Source organism: Rhinoderma darwinii, chromosome 8, assembly GCF_050947455.1.
Source record: "Rhinoderma darwinii isolate aRhiDar2 chromosome 8, aRhiDar2.hap1, whole genome shotgun sequence".
Classification (NCBI taxonomy): domain Eukaryota; kingdom Metazoa; phylum Chordata; class Amphibia; order Anura; family Rhinodermatidae; genus Rhinoderma; species Rhinoderma darwinii.
The window spans coordinates 11535723-11558797 of record NC_134694.1 but is presented as its reverse complement, the minus strand read 5'-3'; the positions used below and the strand labels follow the sequence as shown (position 1 = coordinate 11558797).

At 47.4% G+C, this 23075-nt stretch overlaps 2 protein-coding genes across 3 annotated transcripts in view; one reads left to right on the top strand and one right to left on the bottom strand.

Annotated features, from left to right (window-relative positions):
* The window catches only part of DBH (dopamine beta-hydroxylase), a 47991-nt gene extending 33111 nt beyond the window's left edge, over positions 1–14880 (top strand). The window contains exons 10-13 of the mRNA XM_075835084.1: positions 7117–7176; positions 7682–7809; positions 8759–8918; positions 14574–14880. Of these exons, the coding sequence (XP_075691199.1) occupies positions 7117–7176; positions 7682–7809; positions 8759–8918; positions 14574–14705 (480 nt within the window). The 3' untranslated portion in view covers positions 14706–14880. The remainder of the gene's footprint in view (positions 1–7116; positions 7177–7681; positions 7810–8758; positions 8919–14573) is intronic.
* Positions 14881–18779: 3899 nt separating this feature from the next.
* The window catches only part of SARDH (sarcosine dehydrogenase), a 44586-nt gene continuing 40290 nt past the window's right edge, over positions 18780–23075 (bottom strand). For both annotated transcript variants that reach the window (XM_075835082.1, XM_075835083.1), the window contains exon 21: positions 18780–19173. In XM_075835082.1, the coding sequence (XP_075691197.1) occupies positions 19048–19173 (126 nt within the window). In that variant the 3' untranslated portion in view covers positions 18780–19047. The remainder of the gene's footprint in view (positions 19174–23075) is intronic.

Below are 23075 nucleotides of genomic sequence, written 5' to 3'. Positions count from 1 at the left end.
TAGTATGGGTGTATTATTCAGTAACATAATGGTAGTATTATTCAGTCACTATGCGGTTATGGTGTGGTGGTATTCACTAACCTTATGGGGGTATTATTCAGTCCCTATGTGGTTATAGTGGGTGTGGGGGTATTATTCAGTTACAGTATGGTGGTATTCTTCAGTTACTATCCGGTTATGTTGTGGCGGTATTATTCAATAATAGTATGGGGTTGTTATTCAGTTACGATGTGGTTATGGTGTGGGTTATTATTCAGTAACCGTGACTAAAACCCCCATACGGTTACTGAATTCTACCCCCATACCAAAACCACATAGTGACTGAATAATACCCCCATACTGTTACTGAATAATACTGCCACACCGTAACCGCATAGTGACTAACCAACACCGCCATACTGTTACTGAATTATACCCCACACAACCACATAGTGACTGAATAATACCCTCATACTATGTGGTTATGGTGTGGGGGTATTATTCAGTAACATAATGGTAGTATTATTCAGTCACTATGCGGTTATGGTGTTGTGGTATTCAGTAACAGTATGGTGGTATTATCCAGTCACTGTGGTTATGGTGTGGGGGTATTATTCAGTAATAGTAAGGGGGTATTCAGTCACTATGTGGTTGTGGTGTGTGTTATTATTCAGTAACAGTGACTAAAACCCCCATACTGTTACTGAATTATACTGCCACACCCTAACCGCATAGTGACCGAATCATACCCCCATACTGTTACTGAATAATACCCCCACACCATAACTGCATAGTGACGGAATAATACTACCATTATGTTACTGAATAATACCCCCACATCATAACCACCTAGACTAAATAATACCCTCATACTGTTAATAATACCACCACACCATAACCACACAGTGACTGCACTTATGGTCTGGCTGTATTATTCAGTCACTATGTGGTTATGGTGTGGAGGTATTATTCAGCAACAGTATGGGGTATTCAGTAACAGTATATGGTTGTTATTCAGTAACCATATGGGGGTATTCTTTAGCAACAGTGACTAAACAATACCCACATACTGTTACTGAATTATACCCCCACACCATAACCACATAGTATGAGGGTATTCTTCAATCACTATGTGGTTATGGTGTGGGGATATTATTCAGCAACAGTATTGGGTATTCAATAATAGTATGGGGGTATTATTCAGTCACTGTGGTTATGGTGTGGGTTATTATTCAGTAACCGTGACTAAAACCCCCATACTGTTACTGAATTATACCGCCACACCCTAACCACAGTGACCGAATAATACCCCATATGGTTATGGAATAATACACCCATACTGTTACTGAATAATACCCCCCACACCATAACCACAGTGACTGAATAATACCGCCACACCATAACCACAGTGACTGAATAATACCCCCATACTGTTACTGAATAATACCCCCACACCATAACCACACAGTGACTGCACTTATGGTGTGGCTGTATTATTCAGTCACTATGTGGTTATGGTGTGGCAGTATTATTCAATAATGGTATGGAGGTATTATTCAGTCACTATGCACTTATGGTGTGGCTGTATTATTCATAGTGACTGAATAATACCACCATACCGTTATTGAATAATACCACCACACCATAACCACATAGCATGAGGGTATTATTCAGTCACTATGTGGTTATGGTGTGGGGCTATTATTCAGTAACATAATGGTAGTATTATTCAGTCACTATGCGGTTATGGTGTGGCGGTATTCAGTAACCGTATGCTGGTATTATCCAGTCACTGTGGTTATGGTGTGGGGGTATTCAGTAATCGTATGGGGGTATTCAGTCACTATCTGGTAATGGTGTGGCGGTATTATTCAATAGTAGTGACTAAATAATACCCCCATACTATTATTGAATAATACCGCCACACCATTACCGGATAGTGACTGAAGAATACCACCATACTGTTACTGAATAATACCCCCCCACACCATAACTACATTATTCTGTAAATATGTGGTTATGGTGTGAAGGTATTTTTCAACAACAGTGACTGAATAATACCACCATATGGTTACTGAATAATACCCCCACACACCATAACCACATAGTGACTGAATAATACCACCATACGCTAACAGAATAATACCACACTACATTTACATTACTTTATAATGCCCCCCACACCATAACCACATTTTGGTTATGGTGTGGGGCTATTATTCAGTAACCGGGGCTGAATAATACACAGACGGTTACTGAATTATACCCCCACACCATAACCACATTTTGGTTATAAAGTAAATGTACTGTGGTATTATTCAGTTACCGTATGGTGGTATTCAGTCACTATGTGGTTATGGTGTGGGGGTATTGTTCAGTGACGGTATGGGGTATTCAGTAACCGTATGGTAGTATTATTCAGTCACTGTGGTTATGGTGTGGGGGTTTTATTCAGTGACTGAAGAATACCACCACACCATAACCACCGTGACTGAATACCACCATGTTACCGAAAAATACCCCCATACGCTTACTGAATAATACCCCCACACCATAACCACAGTGACTGAATAATACTACCATACCGTCACTGAACAATACCCCCACACCATAACCACATAGTGACTGAATACCCCCATACGGTTACTGAATACCACCAACACACCATAATCGCATAGTGACTGAATAATACCCTCATACTATGTGATTATGGTGTAGAGGTATTATACATAACAGTGACCGAATAATACCCTCATACTATTACAGAATAATCCCTCCAGACCAGAACCACACACACACAGTGACTGAATATCACTATACAGTTACTGAATAATACCACCACACCATAACCACATAGTATGAGGGTATTATTCAGTCACTATGTGGTTATGGTGTGGGGGTATTATTCAGTAACAGTCACTGAATAATACCCCCATACTGTTACTGGAAAATACCACAACCACATAGTGCGAGGATATTGTTCAGTCACTATGTGGTTAGGGTTTGGGGGTATTATTCAGTAACCGTATGGGGGTGGTGTTCTGTCACTGTGGTTATGGTGTTTGGGTATTATTCAGTAACCATATGGTGTTATTATTCAGTTACTGTTGTTGAATAATACAGTCACACCATAACCACATATTGACTGAATAATACCACCATACGGTTACTGATTAATACCCTCATATTATGTAGTTATGGCGTGGGGGTATTCTGTAACCGTATGGGTGGGTATACAGTAACTGTGGTTATGGTGTGGGGGTATTATTCTGTAACTGTGTGGGGTATTATTCAGTCACTGTGTTTATAGTGTGGGGGTATTATTCAATCAATGTTACTGAATAATACCCCCCCCCACAACATAGTGACCAAATAATACCTCCCATACTGTCACTGTGGTTATGGTGGGTGTGGGGTTATTATTCAGTGACCGTATGGGAGGTATTATTCGGTCACTATGTGGTTATGTTGTGGGGGGGGGTATTATTCAGTAACATTGATTTGAATAATACCCCCACACCATAAACACAGTGACTGAATAATACCCCCATACAGTAACTGTATCGGGGTATTATGCACTCATACTGTTACTGAGTACCCCCACATCATAACTACATATTATGAGGGTATTAATCAGTAAGAGTATGGTGGTATTATTCAGTCAATACGTGGTTATGGTGTGAAGGTATTATTCAACAACCGTGACTAAATAATACGACCATATGGTTACTGAATAATACCCTCACACCATAACCACAGTGACTGAATAATACCCTCATATTATGTGATTATGGTGTGTTGGTGGTAGTCCGTAACCGTATGGGGGTATTTTTCAGTAACCGTATTGTGTGAGAGGGGGGACATATGCTCTGGAGGCGCTAGAATTCAGTGATGTAGTTCTCTGCACATCGCCTTCTGAATTGATTGCATTATTGATTTAATAATTCTGCATTTGGGGTCCCACTCTTAACTTTGCCCAGTGCGATACTAGGCTGTGTCAGGTGATGTCGGATGGGGGTCGCCTCCCTCCGTTACAGATGTTGAGAGAGACCTGCCCGGAGAGGACTCTTTCATGGTTGGAATATGCACAATTGTCTACCTTTTTACACTCGGCCCTGCCGGATGGCATTTGCATCTCAGTGACCACGTCCTTTGAATCGTTGTTGCTTTTACAAGAGCCACCTACTCGTGTGATCTCTAAGATGTATACCATCCTATTGGAGACTTCTGTCAATCAGCCCCCTGCATATGTTGGCGCATGGGAAGAGGACCTAGGTTTCTCCATATCTCTGCTTGATTGGGACAGGGTTTTTCTCCTGACCCATAAAATGCCAATGGCTTGCCACGCTCAGGAGAAAATTTTTTTAAAATATTGACCAGATGGTACCGTTGCCCACAGATTTTGCATAAAATGTACCCAGAAGTATCAGATGTCTGTTGGCGGTGTGGCAACGAGACTGGCACGATGTTGCACATTTGGTGGTCATGCCCAGTGTTGCAGACTTTTGGAAAGCGGTGTCCGACATCTATGCATTGATGGAGTGTGCTCCTATCATACCCACTCCTCAGATGGCTCTGTTATCCTTGATTCCGGGTCCTCTGTAAGGCATAAAAAAGGGCCTACTCAGGCACTTTCTGACAGCAGCACGGACAGTTATTCCTAGACACTGGAAGACTTCTGCTGTGCCTACGATTGGTGAATGGGTTGTGGAAATGGGACCTACTGTGTAGAATGGAGTCTCTTCTTGCAGAAGACAGAGGCTGCTATGACGCGGTTCTTTCTCAGTGGAACACATGGTCATCCTTCAAATCTGGTCCTCATTTCGCAGACTGGTTGAGCTAGAGAATTCCGTATGGTGATCTATATAGCCAGGTCCTGATTGGGCTTCATCGGAAATTGAGGCGGTACAATATTCCTCTTGTGGTAATGTGTCTGCTCCTAGCACTCATTAATATCCCTCATCTTACTCCCCTTGCTCTTCTTCTGTCCGTCTTCTCCTTCCTTTCTTTTTGTCGTCTTTTTGTTTGTCTCAATCTTTTCCCCTCTTACCTGTTCAGGGGGGGGGGTGGTCACTCTTCATAATGTGTGTCCAGTTAGGAATTATGTGCCTTGCAAATATAAAAGGGCATTCTCTACCTCACATGCCATGTGCCCGACTGTATATTTTTCTAAATGACGGTGACAACCGCCCCGGAGTAACAAGGATATTGATGTACATAAGCGTTCACTTTTATCTATATGATATGTGTTGATATGATATGTTATGATCGATTACGAAAGTATTCACGCACTCTGTTCTTATGTGTTTGTAAACTTTACAATAAAAATCCAAATTATGAAAAAAAAAAAAAAAAACTTTGCCCAGTGCCACACTTAGTCTAAAACCGGCCCGGGTGGTTCTCTTCTCTGCACTGAAACTTACACGTGACGTGTCATGTGACATTACAATGAAATGTATGTCAGACTCTGTGCAGTGAACAGGCCGAAGCCGAGAAGGAGCACCCAGTGGTGAGTGAAAACCAACACTCACTCCCTGGGCTTCCAAGGCATTATTCATACTTTTGTGAGGACACTTGGGGACATTAATGCCCCCCACACAGTATAAACGCTTATGAGGCATTTTTTTTATTTAATTTTTTTTAATGATGGGTTGGGGCGCCGAAAGAAAATTTCACATCGGACGCCATCTATCTGAAGGCCGGCCCTGGGTGCAGTAAAGTTCCTGTATCTACTGGGTTATGGGGTGCAGTTCAAACGCTGGTATCTACTGGGTAATGGGTGCAGTTACGCTGCGTGTATATACTAAGATACAGGCAGCAGAGCTGCACCATATGAATTTTGGTTATGGGGGCGTAGTTTAGCACCCTGTATCTACTAGGTCAATATGGGAGGCTGAACTGCAGCATATCTTCTGGGTTACTGGGCGCAGATTATTTGCCATGATCTCTTGGGTTATGAGGTGCCGTTCATGAACTAGTAAATACAAGCAGTTGAAGTGCAGTTCTTGTGACTCTACACCCATAACCCAGTGGATAGTTTAGCTGCCTGTATCTACTCTATCATGGGGTGCAGTTGAACTGCACCCCAGTACCCAGTAGAATCAGACCACTAAACTACACCCATAACCCTGTAGAAATAGGCAGCTAAACTGCTGGAATCTACTGTATTATAGGGTGCAGTTCAGCTGCCTATTTCTACTGGGTTATGGGTGCAGTTTAGCTGCTTGTATCTACTGATGAAAAAGGGTGTAGTTCAGCTACCTAACTCTACGAGGAGGTTAGCCTCTCATAATTACTGGGTTATGGGGTGCATCAGAGGTGCCTGTTTTTACTGGCTTAAGAATGCATTTTAGCTGCCTGTATCTACTGATTTATGGGGTTCAGTACAGCTGCCCTAATCTACTCAGTCATGGGGCGCTGTTCAGCTGCATGTATATTCTAAGTAATGGGGTGCGGTTTAGCTGCCCGTATTTACTGGGTTATAGTCGCAGTTCAGTAGCCTGTATCTCCTGGGTTATGGGGTGCAGTTCAGCCTCCTGTATTTAAAGGGTTATGGGTACAGATGAGCTCCCTGTGTTGAGTGGTCCTAGGTTTTTGTGGCTTTTCTACTAGAGTCACTATTATTGCTTTTACATGAGTAGATCATATCGAAGAAGAACCCTAAATATTGTTACTCAAATTGGCACAACTTTTTGGGCTCATCGACTCCGCACTTTCCTATTTGGTCACCCAGAGTTCACATAAGAGCACAAGTCTTAACGAGTTTATACTGCACTAGGAAATCTTGTCTACTTTTCTTCCAGAGACTGCACAACTGTTCCACAGGTTGTGTTCGGTATTGCAGCTCATACCAACATTTGGGTTATTTGTTTTGCCAAATCCAAGCAAGATAACTTAAAATTGCAGTTAATGTTCTAACCATGGAAACCACATGAAATGGGTTTAACGTATTCTAGACTATAATTCTATGATCCTATAACAAAACTGTGCACCACAAACCCAATCATTACTACTTCAGTTATTCCTAAGGATCCGTCTTCGTTATGCCGCACGTATGTTGTGGAGTTAACCTTTCCCCTGCCATAGGGCCTATATAAAACTATAGTAACTACATATGTCCTGTATTTGAACGCACAGGGGGATTTGCTGATAACCAGATGCTCTTACAACACAGAAGACCGAAGCCGAGTAACAGTGGTAAGAGTTCACATAGCGCCCGCATCTTAAAACGTTTCTTGTAGATCTCCCAAGTTGCTCTCACATTCTGCAAAGAACTAATGTTGGAGTAATTCTGGATTCCATAACTGGTGGCGATTTCTCTCCCGGCTTCCTTTCCTCGTTTTATTATGGAATATGGCTCAATTTCAGTCTTTTGTCGCCCAATCTCTTCTTCTTTATTTATCCTTCCGTCTCTCATACCTTTTTATATAGTAAAATCCTGGGTAAGCCGCGCTTAAAGGGATTGTATTCAATGGTTTTAATGGCCTTTTGTGGATCAAGGTGTGTTTGACCTAAATAATAGTGCCATACCATAGAAACATAAAAGTAGCATACAATGTCCATATGATAGTGCCTAAATAAAATAAACATTTGACAATACTATGCAGTGTAAATCGAGGTCATCGTGCCAGTTGTAATATTATTTAGCCCGTGTGGTAGGGCCCTAAATGATGACGTTTCCTTCTTGTGTTGATATTTGAAGGGTGGTTTCAGCATTACAGATGAGATGTGTGTGAACTATATACATTATTACCCCCGTACTGAGCTTGAACTGTGCAAGAGCAACGTGGATCCAGGATATCTGAAGAAGTACTTCAACCTTGTGAACAGGCGAGTAAGGAAGATCTTCAGGGGAGGGGATAGAACACCCCATAGCCAATCAGACCACAGGATTGATGACGGCTGATCTTGTGGGTGGCGCAATGACCTTCCACTCATGTATTAGTTAGGACCATGAAAACATATTGAGCGGTTTAAAGTGATAGGAACAGGCGCCACAGCAGCACAGAGTATTAGAGAAGACAGATGTACTGATTTTGTTTGAGGTTGTAACCTGTGCACTTATGTGATTATATCTGTGAGGACAGAGCAGTGTCAGGATGGGAATGGAAACAAATGGAGGTCACATACAGATAGCAAAAATACCAAAGTCCCAGGGGCACAGAGTATTTCAGGGCTACGGGTAACAGTGTGACAATAGGAAGAGACAAATGGGAGAACACAGACAATGAGTAAAACATTGTTTGCCACTTGAGATGACGTGCTCCTTCAAATCTGGATACGTGTAGTTTGCTGGATTGCAGATGACAGACCCCTTTGTCTAAACCTTTTCATGCTTAGGATGAAAGTCCCAGCAGCTGGACCCCTAAAGGGATGGCGTTTTAGGTGTGTAAACTGTGCGGTCGCACAAAACGCATCACCTGTCATTGGTGAAAGATGCGCTAATGACCTTGACGGCCTGGGCATCTGGAACTTGCACCCTCGATCCCGCACTTGGTCCTTGACGCTATGAAAGCGCAGCAAAACAATTGCTGCACTCTACATTATGTACCGACATTCATTCATATTTACAGTGCAGTTTTTTTTTTCCTCCTACACTTTTGCTCCCCTCAGAATGAGTGGCCTAATGCAGCTGCCTCCTTATGGGAACAACTCCATTTACACTAGTGACAGGGACGTGTGCTGGCTCATGGGTCACATACAGGACACTACTCCATTGTTGTAACATACATTGACATTGTAAGTGGGATCGCCCCATTAACAGCTGTTCTTCCCATAGATTCAGCGGTGATGAGGTCTGCACGTGTCCACAGTCATCTGTCACCGAGCAGTTCAGCGACGTCCCATGGAATTCCTTCACCAGTGAAGTTTTGGATTCCTTGTACGGTTATTCTCCAATCTCCATGCATTGCAACAAATCCTCCGCTGTGAGGTTCCCGGTGCGTATCACATGTTCTATATACCAATAGGATCGTAGGGATATAATGTATGTTTTATGTTCTAGGTCAGACGACCAGATTAGATCTTGGGTGTCCAGAGTGACATCAGAAGCAACAGGTGAAGGAAGCATGGGGCAATGGTTTAGGATCCCTGCCCTTCACGCCATTGTGACTCAACAAAACCAACATTAGGTCATACAGGGGCTGCAGAGAGAGCCCGGTTTCGATGCTACGATGGCTGAAAGTGCCACATAACAAGACACGAGTATTATAAATGGCACTTTAGTTATGGAAGGCCCTTGTAACAAATTTTGCATTCAGGCCCAGGAGCTTAAAGTTGCACTTCAGGGGTCATGCAGAAATTTCAAGCAACTTTAACTTTGATTTGACACGGTATAGTCATGTACAGGGTCCGCACCAGGCAAACCTGGGAAGATGCCAGGGCCCACTGGGCTTCATGGACCCATTGCGATGTGGATAGATGTGCTCAATGCTTGTTAAGGGTAGGGTAGTCAGGAGGCCCACTCCACTGTGACCCTATCGCCGAAGGGTCCCTGGAGCCAGCCATGGTCATTTGTCTAAAATACAAGTGAAAGGTTAGTTAGTGTTGGGGCGTCTCCGCGAAAAGTGAATCATGGGATGTAACTATTACGAGGTAACCCTATCTCCATGGTCATAGACAAAGCAGTGTTAACAGTGGCGTAGCTAGGGGTTTAACACAGGCGTGGCAAAACATATCTGAGTGGGAGCCCCCCCTCCCCCAAACGTAAGTCTACAACTAAAGAGGCACATTCTACTTATATACCAGCCATCATCCCTGTATGTACTAGACATCATCCCTATTTAGAACCCCCATCTTCCCTGTAAATACCAGCCTGGCTGATGTATACAGGGATGATGGTGTTTATATACAGGAATAAGATCTGGAATATAAGGGGATGGGTAGTCCAGCCATCATCCCTGCATTAACCCCCATTATCACTGTATCCATGCATTATTGGGGAGGGGTACTTGCTCACCCTCTCCTCACATGCGGGCGTCTTCTGCTCCTCTGTGGTGGGCAGCGTCAGAGGTGTGCCCAAGCAGACATGCCTAGTGGGCGGCATGTCTGCTAGAGTATTGTGGCGTGAGAGCGGCTGTCATAGCGGGGGTGGTTGTAGTGAGCCCCTCCATCTCAGTGAGCCTGGGGCCACTGACCCCCTCCCAAAGCTACGCTGCAGAGTTGTAGCTATAAAGTGAATGTTAACCAAAAAACGGGGAGGCAAACACTGTAGCGTAACTCAAACCTTTTGGGCCCCAATGCAAAATCTGACCCTTGGACCCCCCCCCCCCCCCCCCACTATGTATCGGGGCCAATGTGCAACTGCAACCTCTGCAGACCCTATAGTTACACCCCTGAAAAAAACAGCTAAAGGGCTCACTTACAATGAAGCAAATGAGCCTCAACAAGGGGGATCCTGGACTCGGCATTTACATTCCAGTATACATTTAGAAGATTTTTTTTTTTTCTGTCCCTGCTCTGAACCTCTGGTTAATGTAACTGTGCGCTGCGGCTTACGCGTTTCTTAAAGAGCACTGAAGAAAATAAATTTTATATAACGGTAAAGAAGGATCAGGATCTTGAAACCCTTCGTTTTAAAGACCGTGAGACACAGAAACCTATAATTCCCTAATCTCTACGCGGCACAATCCTATACTGCACTTTTCTCCGTTCGCCTGTGAATGCGGCTTTGTTTTCACTCTGAACTGGGTGAAATGTTTTCCCATGGGGAAGGAACAAGTAATCTTTTTTGGATAAACACTACTAATGCGCTGCTCACCCACGCTGCTAGTGAGATGGAATAAACAGGAGCCCCCTCATCTCTCGCTCTGTGGAGGGGGCGGAATCTCTGAGCAGTCTCTTTTTTACTTGGCGTAGAATAGAAAGGTATTTTATATCTTGGGTCTTTCTCTCCGCTCTGTGGGAAGGTGTTTGTAGGAAATTGAATGACAGATTTCACGCTGTATAGAGCAGAAAGGAGGGAAATAAAAAAAAAAAACTATAGAAATCCTCTGGGATTTCACTGGGTGAATAACCCTGAATAAATACAGATATGCCTCTGCTAGTACCCAGCATATAATATCTTGGAGCTCCTGAGTCTCAATGCAAAATCTAGAACTGTGCCCCCCACCTGCCATGTGCCATTTATAATACTAGCTTCTTTCTATGCGGCAGAGGGGCCATATAGTATTCTAGTTACTGCTGCTGCTTCTATTAGCCCCAGGGAAGACTTATTTGGCTTCTCGCTTGTCCAGCAACATCTCTGCCTATTACCCACCCTCTACACAAATGCACCATCCATAGTGCCCTCCCTCCCTCCCTCCCAAAGCCCGCCCTCCCTCCCTCCCAAAGCCCTCCCTCCCTCACTCCCGCCCTCCCTCCCAACGCCCTCCTGTCCTCCCGCCCTCCCACCGTCCTCCCTCCCACCCAACGCCCTCCTGCCCTCCCTCCCAACCTCACTCCCTCCCAACGCCCGCCCTCCCAACGCCCTTCTGCCCTCCCAACGACCGCCCTCCCTCCCGCCCAACGCCCTTCCGCCCTCCCAACGCCCTCCCGCCCTCCCAACGCCCTCCCGCCCTCCCAACGCCCTCCCGCCCTCCCAACGCCCTCCCGCCCAACGCCCTCCCTCCCTCCCTCCCTCCCTCCCAACGCCCGCCCTCCCTCCCTCCCAACGCCCGCCCGCCCTCCCGCCCAACGCCCTCCCTCCCAACGCCCTCCCTCCGGCCCTCCCGACCTCCCTCCCAACGCCCGCCCTCCGGCCCTCCCGACCTCCGGCCCTCCCGACCTCCGGCCCTCCCGACCTCCGGCCCTCCCGACCTCCGGCCCTCCCGACCTCCCTCCCAACGCCCGCCCTCCGGCCCTCCCTCCCAACGCCCGCCCTCCGGCCCTCCGGCCCTTCCTCCCAACGCCCGCTCTCCGGCCCTCCGGCCCTCCCAACGCCCGCCCTCCGGCCCTCCCGACCTCCCTCCCAACGCCCGCGCTCACACCCGCCCTCCCCCCTCCCAACGCCCGCCCTCCCTCCCGCCCTCCCAACGCACGCCCTCCCTCCCTCCCAACGCACGCACGCCCTCCCTCCCAACGCACGTCCTCCCTCCCTCCCTCCCTCCCAACGCCCTCCCTCCCAACGCCCTCCCTCCCAACGCCCTCCCTCCCTCACGCCCTCCCTCCCTCACGCCCTCCCTCCCTCACGCCCTCCCTCCCTCCCTCACGCCCTCCCTCCCTCCCTCCCTCACGCCCTCCCTCCCTCCCTCCCTCACGCCCTCCCTCCCTCCCTCCCTCACGCCCTCCCTCCCTCCCTCCCTCACGCCCTCCCTCCCTCCCTCCCTCACGCCCTCCCTCCCTCCCTCCCTCACGCCCTCCCTCCCTCCCTCCCTCCCTCACGCCCTCTCTCCCTCCCTCACGCCCTCCCTCCCTCCCTCACGCCCTCCCTCCCTCCCTCACGCCCTCCCTCCCTCCCTCCCTCACGCCCTCCCTCCCTCCCTCCCTCACGCCCTCCCTCCCTCCCTCCCTCACGCCCTCCCTCCCTCCCTCCCTCACGCCCTCCCTCCCTCCCTCCCTCACGCCCTCCCTCCCTCCCTCCCTCACGCCCTCCCTCCCTCCCTCCCTCACGCCCTCCCTCCCTCCCTCCCTCCCTCACGCCCTCCCTCCCTCCCTCCCTCCCTCACGCCCTCCCTCCCTCCCTCACGCCCTCCCTCCCTCCCTCACGCCCTCTCTCCCTCCCTCACGCCCTCTCTCCCTCCCTCACGCCCTCCCTCCCTCCCTCACGCCCTCCCTCCCTCCCTCACGCCCTCCCTCCCTCCCTCACGCCCTCCCTCCCTCCCTCACGCCCTCCCTCCCTCCCTCACGCCCTCCCTCCCTCCCTCACGCCCTCCCTCCCTCCCACACGCCCTCCCGCCTCCCGCCCTCCCAACGCCCTCCCAACGCCCTCCCGCCCAGCGCCCTCCCAACGCCCTCCCGCCCAGCGCCCTCCCTCCCTCCCTCCCTCCCTCACGCCCTCCCTCCCTCCCTCACGCCCTCCCTCCCTCCCTCACGCCCTCTCTCCCTCCCTCCCTCACGCCCTCTCTCCCTCCCTCCCTCACGCCCTCTCTCCCTCCCTCACGCCCTCCCTCCCTCCCTCACGCCCTCCCTCCCTCCCTCCCTCCCTCCCTCCCTCCCTCCCTCCCTCCCTCCCTCCCTCCCTCCCTCCCTCCCTCCCTCCCTCACGCCCTCCCTCCCTCCCTCACGCCCTCCCTCCCTCCCTCACGCCCTCTCTCCCTCCCTCACGCCCTCTCTCCCTCCCTCACGCCCTCCCTCCCTCCCTCACGCCCTCCCTCCCTCCCTCACGCCCTCACGCCCTCCCTCCCTCCCTCCCTCACGCCCTCCCTCCCTCCCTCCCTCACGCCCTCCCTCCCTCCCTCACGCCCTCCCTCCCTCCCTCACGCCCTCCCTCCCTCCCTCACGCCCTCCCTCCCTCCCACACGCCCTCCCGCCTCCCGCCCTCCCAACGCCCTCCCAACGCCCTCCCGCCCAGCGCCCTCCCAACGCCCTCCCGCCCAGCGCCCTCCCTCCCTCCCTCCCTCCCTCACGCCCTCCCTCCCTCCCTCACGCCCTCCCTCCCTCCCTCACGCCCTCTCTCCCTCCCTCCCTCACGCCCTCTCTCCCTCCCTCACGCCCTCTCTCCCTCCCTCACGCCCTCTCTCCCTCCCTCACGCCCTCCCTCCCTCCCTCACGCCCTCCCTCCCTCCCTCACGCCCTCCCTCCCTCCCTCACGCCCTCCCTCCCTCCCTCACGCCCTCCCTCCCTCCCACACGCCCTCCCGCCTCCCGCCCTCCCAACGCCCTCCCAACGCCCTCCCGCCCAGCGCCCTCCCAACGCCCTCCCGCCCAGCGCCCTCCCTCCCTCCCGACGCCCGCCCTCCCTCCCTCCCGACGCCCGCCCTCCCTCCCTCCCGACGCCCGCCCTCCCTCCCTCCCTCCCTCCCTCCCAACGCCCTCCCTCCCTCCCTCCCAACGCCCTCCCTTCCAACGCCCAACGCCCTCCCTTCCAACGCCCTCCCTCCCTCCCTTCCAACGCCCAACGCCCTCCCTCCCTCCCTTCCAACGCCCTCCCTCCCAACGCCCTCCCTCCCTCCCTCCCAACGCCCTCCCTCCCTCCCTCCCAACGCCCTCCCTCCCTCCCTCCCAACGCCCTCCCTCCCTCCCAACGCCCTCCCGCCTTCCCTCCCTCCCTCCCTCCCTCCTTCCTTCCCGCCTTCCCTCCCTCCCTCCCTCCCTCCTTCCTTCCCGCCCGCCCTCCCTCCCTCCCTACGCCCTCCCTCCCTCCCTACGCCCTCCCTCCCAACGCCCGCCCTCCCAAAACCCAACGCCCGCCCTCCCAAAACCCAACGCCCGCCCTCCCAAAACCCAACGCCCGCCCTCCCAAAACCCAACGCCCGCCCTCCCAAAACCCAACGCCCGCCCTCCCAAAACCCAACGCCCGCCCTCCCAACCTCTCGCCCGCCCTCCCAACCTCTCGCCCTCCCTCCCAACGCCCGCCCGCCCAACCTCCCAACGCCTGCCCGCCCTCCCATCCCACCCTCCCAACGCACAATTTTGTAGATGTGTTTTGCACTCACTGCTCTCTGTTATCATTTTCAGGGTGAGTGGGAAAAGCAGCCATTACCAGTGATCAAACAAGCCTTGCCGCAAACATCCACAAGCTGCCCATCCCAAGAGAACTCCATGTCTGCCGGGCCTGCCCTTGTTAACATAAAGAATTTGGAATATTGAGGAAATTTCATGTAAGGAAATAGTGCAATAAAAATGGTTTTTCTCTTCCGGTACTGTATTATACTTTGGCTGTCAACCTATGGGTGATGCCACATGTCAAGGCATCACTTCTATTGTCTATAAAGTGCCAATATAGAAGTATTTTCATGACAAAAGATATATTTGACTAAGTTGGATTAAAGGAATAGAAAAACTTTCACTATATAGCCCTGACTTAAATGGAGAGATAGTTAAATAGCTAAAATCACCATACTGTCCCATTTAATCACTGTCACTATTAATCTAGAAAAGGCTTAAAACATGTCCAAAACATGAAAATGCATCTTCTTATTAGAACAAGCGGTTTGCCACTTCTGTATGTTCCTTCATTCCTTATAAATATGATAACTATGTCAGTATTTTGAGCAAGATCAAAGTGGGAGGCGCTGTTGCCGTAGCCCTGCCACAGCAAGTATTATCCATAGATTCTTGCAATAATAATAGATGTAACTGTAAACAACAAATGTATGGACCAATTCCTGAAAAAAAAATTAGGTTAGCATTATATTAAGTTGTCTGTGTGAGATAATATTTCAATTCAGTTTAGAGGAGCAGAGTCGAGTCATCTATAGATTCATGGAAACAGACTTATAAGAAGTTGTAATTTCTTGATGTAGATTCCAGCCAACTCTGCGTTTAAGCCCAGTGGGCGGTTTCTTTTAATGATTGACAGCTTTCCTGATTTAGTAATTGAGTAGGACCGCCCACTGAACTCATAGGCCCAATGGAAACCAGACTCTCAGTATAACATTACATATAAATGACATCTTTTCCAACAAATCTCGAGACCAATCCACACCGCTCATGACAACATAAAAGAGAATCTGTTAAGTACGTTTCTGCTCAGAAATCAAAATTTCTGAGAACGCTTCGTGTCCCATCACTGTGTCCTGGATTTTCTCAGCCAAGTCTGGATAAAGCTACAAGGAGAGATTATGAACAAAGTAGCTAATTTACAGCAGCCATTTAGAACGCTATGGAGTTGTCTTTTTGTCACACAGTCACCCAGAATTCATGCAAATGCATAGTCAATCTGCACTGAAAACATAGGGAGGAGCTTTAACCATAGCAGCCAATCAGACCATGGCTTTATATTCTAATTTGATTGACTATAGTAACCAACCTCTCCGCTTTTCTTTGATTACATCAGCCTCATTCTTTGTCATGTAGCATTCCGATGTAAATTACTGAGCTGTGCCTCAGAGTAATGCATGTGGTTGAGCTCTTAGCTGTGGGAAAAATATTAAAGCAGCGCTCTACCTCCTCAGCAGTACTCGACTCCTGTAAGAAACCTGGCCTCCTAATTGATCTCTCCCAAGGGGCTGTGAAGTATTTACATTGAAGACATTGGTATCCATGCCAGTTTACAAATTAATCTGGGGAATTATAAAGCACAGGCAGGAGCGGGAACTTGTGACAAAAGAAACTGAAAACTTCAGTGAAGTCTTTACATTTCACCGACTCCAGAAAAATATTATAATCTGCATATTTTTGTTTGGAACTTTCTCATACATGAATACGAAGAGGCAGACAGCTGGTACCAGAGCTTGGCAATGCCCTCCTGGGACTTTACTGAATGGCTAATGAATCTCGGAAAGGTTAAATTGTGCAAAAACTCTAATGTCAGGGGTTTAATTCAGTGGTGCCAGGATCGGACTTTGTTTTGTCAGTGAGACCGGCAGTGGGCGAACAGAGTGACAACCTATTCACCTTTAAGGAACTATTCCAGGAGGCCCCCCTAGACTACAGCCACAGATGCTGCGTTACTTACTGATGAATATGTTTTCCAAAATAAAAGCAGCGATTATCATCTTAGAAGAAACTAAATGTTAATGCTGCCTCGTCACACCAAAGCATTGCCAGAAATTAAACACTTCATCCAGAGCTTCCTGCTTCATGAATAGAATGCGAGAATCGTAGAACAACTGTGAAACTTATACAGAAAGTTATTTTTAACTCAGTTACCCTTTTTCTATTCCTATTGCTGCTTTTCAGGATCTTTGCAAAGCTGGGTGACAACTCCTATGGACACTAACTGGACAATCGCCTTTCAGAATGCAACAACCTTGGCAATTCGCTTAATTATTTTCTGGGAAATGGTAACAATACGATAGGGAAGGAGAATATATGCAACGAGGCAGGAGTTATAGCGGAGTTTAGGAGTCTTCTGCATAGTGATGGGGGTTTCGGCTCGGCGCGTTACCTTTTTGGTGCTATTGTTAGAGTTTTCCTGCCGTCAGCGCTCACAATGAGACAGCTTGACAAAGGTAACGCACGCTCGCTGTCATAATCATAGAGCAGTCACGGTTCTCAAACCCCCGCAGAGCACGAACAATGTGTCAAACCTGCATTGGGTGTTCAATTACCCCACTTCTGTAAAAGAAACATGTTCCACCATATAGTTATCCAGAGTATGGCCATGTTCTACCAGACATGATGGGGGAAAAACTCCAAAACAATATAAATCCACAATAGCAGCGCCCCACTGGCCCACAGTCTAGGTGTAGTATTGCAACTTGACCCCCTTTTCTTCATTGGAGTGAACTGTTTTTAAGAAAGCAGACATGTTTTTCTAATCCTGTACATCACCTTAAAAAAACAAAACTGTAAGCATTTTTGAAAGTGCAAATATGAAAAACGAGATTTTTTTTTTTTATCTTCCATCTTCATCTGCCCTTTTACTCCCAGTACAAATAATTCTTATTAAAGCCTTGAGGGAAATTGTTGTGTAAATTACTGCTATACAGGACTCTTAATAGCGCCACCATGATACCAATGTCTGATTGAACTGCTGGACCATTAGCTAGAACAAAGAGAGCATGGCAATCCGAAAACCTTTTTGGAAAACAGGTGAACAGGGCCCTTTTTGTTTTAGGCATCGGTGTGGGTCCAGTAATCAAACCTCCACAGACCACACATTGGTGGTACAGCTAACCAATATGCCAACGCTTATGGTAGGAAACCCTCTAAAAATTGTCAAACTGAGACAAGCAGGGGTGGAATGGGATTTACGCAACATGGCGGGACTGGCAGCATTGGGTACAGGACATTACATTCCCAAAGTGACACAAAAGAAAGTTAGAACTTCAGCCACTGGAAGAAAGCTGACCAATCCTTTGTAAAAAAAATATACATATTTGATTATTTTCTACGAGTTAGGGTATCTTCACACGGCTTGTTTTCGCCCGTTTTTCAGCCCGTAAACGGACGAAAAACGACCGAAGAACCGGAAGCAGAACGCCTCCAAACATCTGCCCATTGATTTCAAAGAGAAAAAACAGCGTTAATTTCCGATGGGGCTTTTTTTTTTTACGCTCCCATTTTTCAAAACAGCCGTGTAAAAGAAACGCCTGCGAAAAAGAAGTGCATGTCACTTCTTGTGCCGTTTCTCATTGACTCTGTAGAAAAACGGCTGCGAAAAACACAAGTTGCTTAAAAAAAAATTGCTGAAAATCAGGAGCTGTTTTCCCTCGAAAACAGATCTGTATTTTCAGACGTTTTTGATAAGCGTGTGAACATACCGTAAGGCTGGGTTCACACGAGCATGTTACGTCCGTAATGGAAGGAATGTATTTCGGCCGCAAGTCCCGGACCGAACACACTGCAGGGAGCCGGGCTCCTAGCATCATAGTTATCTATGACGCTAGGAGTCCCTGCCTCGCTGCGGGACAACTGTCCCGTACTGTAATCTTGTTTTCAGTATGGGACAGTAGTTCCACGGAGAGGCAGGGACTCCTAGCGTCGTACATAACTATGATGCTGGGAGCCCGGCTCCCTGCACTGTGTTCGGTCCAGGACTTGCGGCCGAAATACGTTCCGTCCATTACGGACATAACACGCTCGTGTGAACCCAGCCCAAGTCTAAGTTTTTGGTCTCCCTCTTCCATGTTAAAGCTGCAGCGCTCTCCTAGTATTAAATTCTGATATAAGTCTGGGGGTATACACCACTGGGCGCAAGGGCACACAACAAGCCAATGTAACGGGTGCGATGGACCAGCACTATGCCTATGTTACATCCAATTTACTGACGACATGTTCCCCACCGAAAAAAAAGATTAGTTTATAGCCGGTCACTCTTTCCATTATCTATCCAGCTTTAGATACGTTTTTTTAAAGGTAAAGTTAAACCTGTATGTACTTTTCGTACTTTCTGCCAAGGTGGCATCTTGATCAGTTCATTAAAAATGGGTGATATCATGCATAGGTAACATGGATACATCACCAAGCTCTTCAGGCAATGCTACATGATTGAGGAGGGGTTAACAAGTGGCTCTCATGATGTTTTTGTGTCATTGAGACCAGTTCAGTATATTCCCTTGACCCGATTATTGTTGGGGTCAAACGGGGACTTGAGGTGGGCTTCTGCAGGATACGTCACCCCCATCCTCTCCAGGGCATATTCTCCTCTGCGAACAAAGTCCATGGTGACCTGAAGGAAGATACAAGACGTGATTTCTGTAGAATTTCATAAGATTTCAATTGCTATTGAAAGTTAAAGTTAATTTAAAACTAGAAAAATCTGATTAATAAGGCAGGCTGAGATGGAGCATGTTGTGACTTGACTGCTGCCAGGGTACTTTGGCACTGTGCTGGCACCAGAGAAATTAAAAACGTAATTTCCGCTCATCGAATATGTTACCTGAATTGTGCTGGTTAAACGACACCCTGCAGTGCCTTCTGTAGGTGCCACCCCATGCTGTGTACGGTCACAGTGTATAATAACCATACACTGCCTAATTCTAAGTGTACAGTATGGTGCCCAAATAAGTGCCACACATTCGCCGGACACTTCCGTACAGTTGCCTAGATAAAGTATATTGTTCTTGCACTTTACGGTGGTGGCACTATATACAAAGTAGCTGTGCCACACCATGTTAATACCATACAGTGCTCAAATAATACCAACATAGTGACCAAACAACTCCTCCCCACACATAGTACCCGAATAATAGCATTACACAATATCTAAATACTGCAATACAATATCAAGATTTATGGTGGAGGCAAACCTTGGGTGCCAGGCCAGCTGTGGCGCCCCCTTCAGCTAAGGCTGGTGAGGAATTGTTTTGTTTCACCAGTAAATGGCATGTCATGGTGGCCGGACGTGGGCTCTGCTATCAGAGTTGTTTCTATCAATGCAGCCTGATCTGATGTGACAGCCTCACATTATTTCTCTCACTCCTCAAATAGTTATTTTCGGCTAGATTTAAGGAGAGCGACATTTACAGAAAGTGCCGAAACCTCCGCTTTATAGGTAGATTAATATCCTAGCAGGCGGTCCGCTCCCGAGTGCTGAGCCCATCACCCCCAGGTCTTGATTATCTGTCCACGTTTTGTACGAGACTGAACAACCAGTGAACCAACGTCAACTTCTAATGTTCTCCAGAGGGCCGCGCCAGCTGGATCCGCATTGTAAAATAGCTCGTTAGCTAATGAATGGGACATAAAACAGCTGGTATGGAATGAGATGTGCCGTGGTGTCTTTATAGGATGCCAAATTTATTTTACTGATAAGTCACAGCAAGTATTGTGTGTGACGGGTCTTAAGAGCATCAGGAAGATGGATCGTATAGTTTGTGCCCCTTCCTTAATGAGCGTTTCTGGGTAATCCGGGAGAATCTTCATCTTTTGAGATGAAAAAAAAAAAAAGCTGTCGCGGCCAACAGAGTGATCAATACACCGGACCAATTTATATGATGAACTACGCTATTATATTAATGGTGGCCATGGCTTCTGAAGAACATGGTCAACAGCTAAAAGATCAATAAATTCAGAAATAGACTTTAGAAGGCTCATGGAAAGTTAGAGAGTGACTAAAGACATTGCAAAAGTATACTGGAAGCTTCCGAGAACTATGTTCCGTTGTTCTGGTCCATTAGTGGTCTGAGACATTTCACCAAAAATATCTCTTATTGGGTCGTTCTGCATGAAAATGATAAAGGATTTGCCATTAAAGTCACTTTCGAGGTAGAGTTACGTCCAAGATACAGAAATCTCCAACAAAGGATAAAGGGGTTCAGGCAGTAAGAACTAGGGTACCCTGGGCTACCAGATAAAATTAGGACTCAAGTACAAGATACAGTAGAAAACTATATCCTCATTGGGTTAATTACAACCCAAATGAAGGGTAAACTTCAGAACTAAGTGATCTAGAGGAGAGATTGATGCTGAACCTCGTGGACAAGGCTGGTACTTGGTGCCATTATAGTATGACAATCCGGGCCCAGATAGGACCTTCTGGTCTATCAGTAATGGACCTGAACCCAGGGATGGACTAAGCCTCAAAGACATAACTTGAAGCTCCTGGGCCCCAATGCAAAATCTGTAGCAGGGCCCCTACCTAGAATGTGATAGTTATAATACTGGTTCTCTCAGTACCCATGTGCAACTACTACCCCCATGTCAGCCCCTTCCTTCTAACATTGGTGGACCACCAACAATGTCATCTCCTGGGTTCTACTAAACTGTTGTTGGGCAAGAAATATCTTCTTCATTTCTATAGTCACCACCCTAAAGGGGTTTTCTTATTTTGGACTTTCCCTACTGGTTGGAAGGGTCTCTCGACAATAAGCTCGTCACAAAGGGTCCTCTGCTGGGACCACTGGAAATTAATTGTACTCTTTGGGCAAGTCTGGCAATTAATGTTTGATGTCCCTGCAGCACCGCCACAGGGAAAATTAGGTATTACACAGTGCCTATTCAAAATTAATGGGTTGTAGGTCAGGACAGGTCTTCTAGAGCAAGAGATGCTTTTTGTAACCGCTCTCCACTCTGGAGTGAGTCTGTGTCAGCTATCTAGAATCTTCCCTTAGCAATTGTGAAAGCTGCTTATCCTGGCTCAGGTATTCTGTTATTAAAAGGGGTGATCACCTGATTGCTGGGGTGTCTGAAGCCAGACCCATGCCAATCAGCCGTGATCACCTGGATACGTTGTGGCCAGGCATATATTGTAGTCAATACATGTTGTATTACATGACTCATTTAAATTAATGGTGGTCAATGTAATACATGGACAGTCTGAGTCCGGTAAAGTAAGAACGTCATACAGCAGCTAACAGAGAGAGGTCACAGAGCTCTATGATGTGGAAAGGAGTTGTGATTGAGACAATCTTTTTAATCCTACACCTACCAGTGATAAGGAGGTGATCACATTCCGTTTCACAGTAAGCTGTAAAACGAGATGCTTTTTTTCACCACTCTAGAGTCCAGCCTTTTGTGCTGACATCTAGTGGCCAATGTGAACATTGTAAAAATAATTGCAATATTTTATCAGTGACAACAAAAAAAAGCATCAATTCTAATTTTAAATGTTTTCTAATAATAGCATCCATTTAAGTCTCCAATTTTTTCTCTTTCTGCAAGCCAAATATTTACCTAATGATCCGTAAGCGCTTCACCTTGCGTAACACAACAGCTTAACAAACACCTGCAAAGTGTTACACAAGCTGGTAAGGAAAGAACTCCATTAGCTTAGTTTTACACCAGTGGTAAAGACACAGCCCTAGGAACTGAAAAGTGATATTCCGATATTTCCAATTCCCACATCACCATTTCTCTCCTCTCAGTACACCTGCCCCCTACACCTGGCCAAAAATAGAGGCTTTAAGGAGCGGTTTAGTAAAAGGCGCAGAGTGACAGAAATAGACGGCAGCTGACGTCACCTATAGAGGAAAACACGGTGTAACGTGCGCTCCTAGGCATTGCAGATGAATTCACGTCGATTTACACGATTATTCTAATGGGCTTAGTTCCTTAAAAAGCTCATATAACCCCACCAGTGCCGCCTGAGAGATCAAGTAGAATGCTGGCCGCACATTTACTGTCGGTTCACTTTATTTGGAACATCTCAGACTATATCAGGCAATTGCTTAAACGACAATTCCATGAAATACTGTTTTAAATGGAATTGCTTCCTTTAGTATATAGAGAAGCACATAAATCTTCTGTCTACACAGTGCTGTACATAGACAGCCCATTTTAATGCCCCTCTCTTCTAAGTATCATGGGGGGGGGGGGCAGGTGGCAAAACCGGGCCCCCTTAATAAACAAGGGGTAGGAAAGTTGGCCTGTTAACAATGCAATTCTTCTATAGAGAGGAGTTCTGCATAGGTTCTCAACCACGAATAGCAAAGGGGATGCGACAAACCGGGGATGGGCCCCCTTCTCTGAGAGCCCCTTAGGAGCCGGATGGTTTGCCTCTATAGCACATATACTCTTGCTTCTTCACTTACAATATGACACCCGCCCACACCATGATCATATTTTTTAATTTAGTGATTTTTAACACTGGGTTTTTCACTCATTGGTCGAAATTGCAAATTTCAAAGCTAA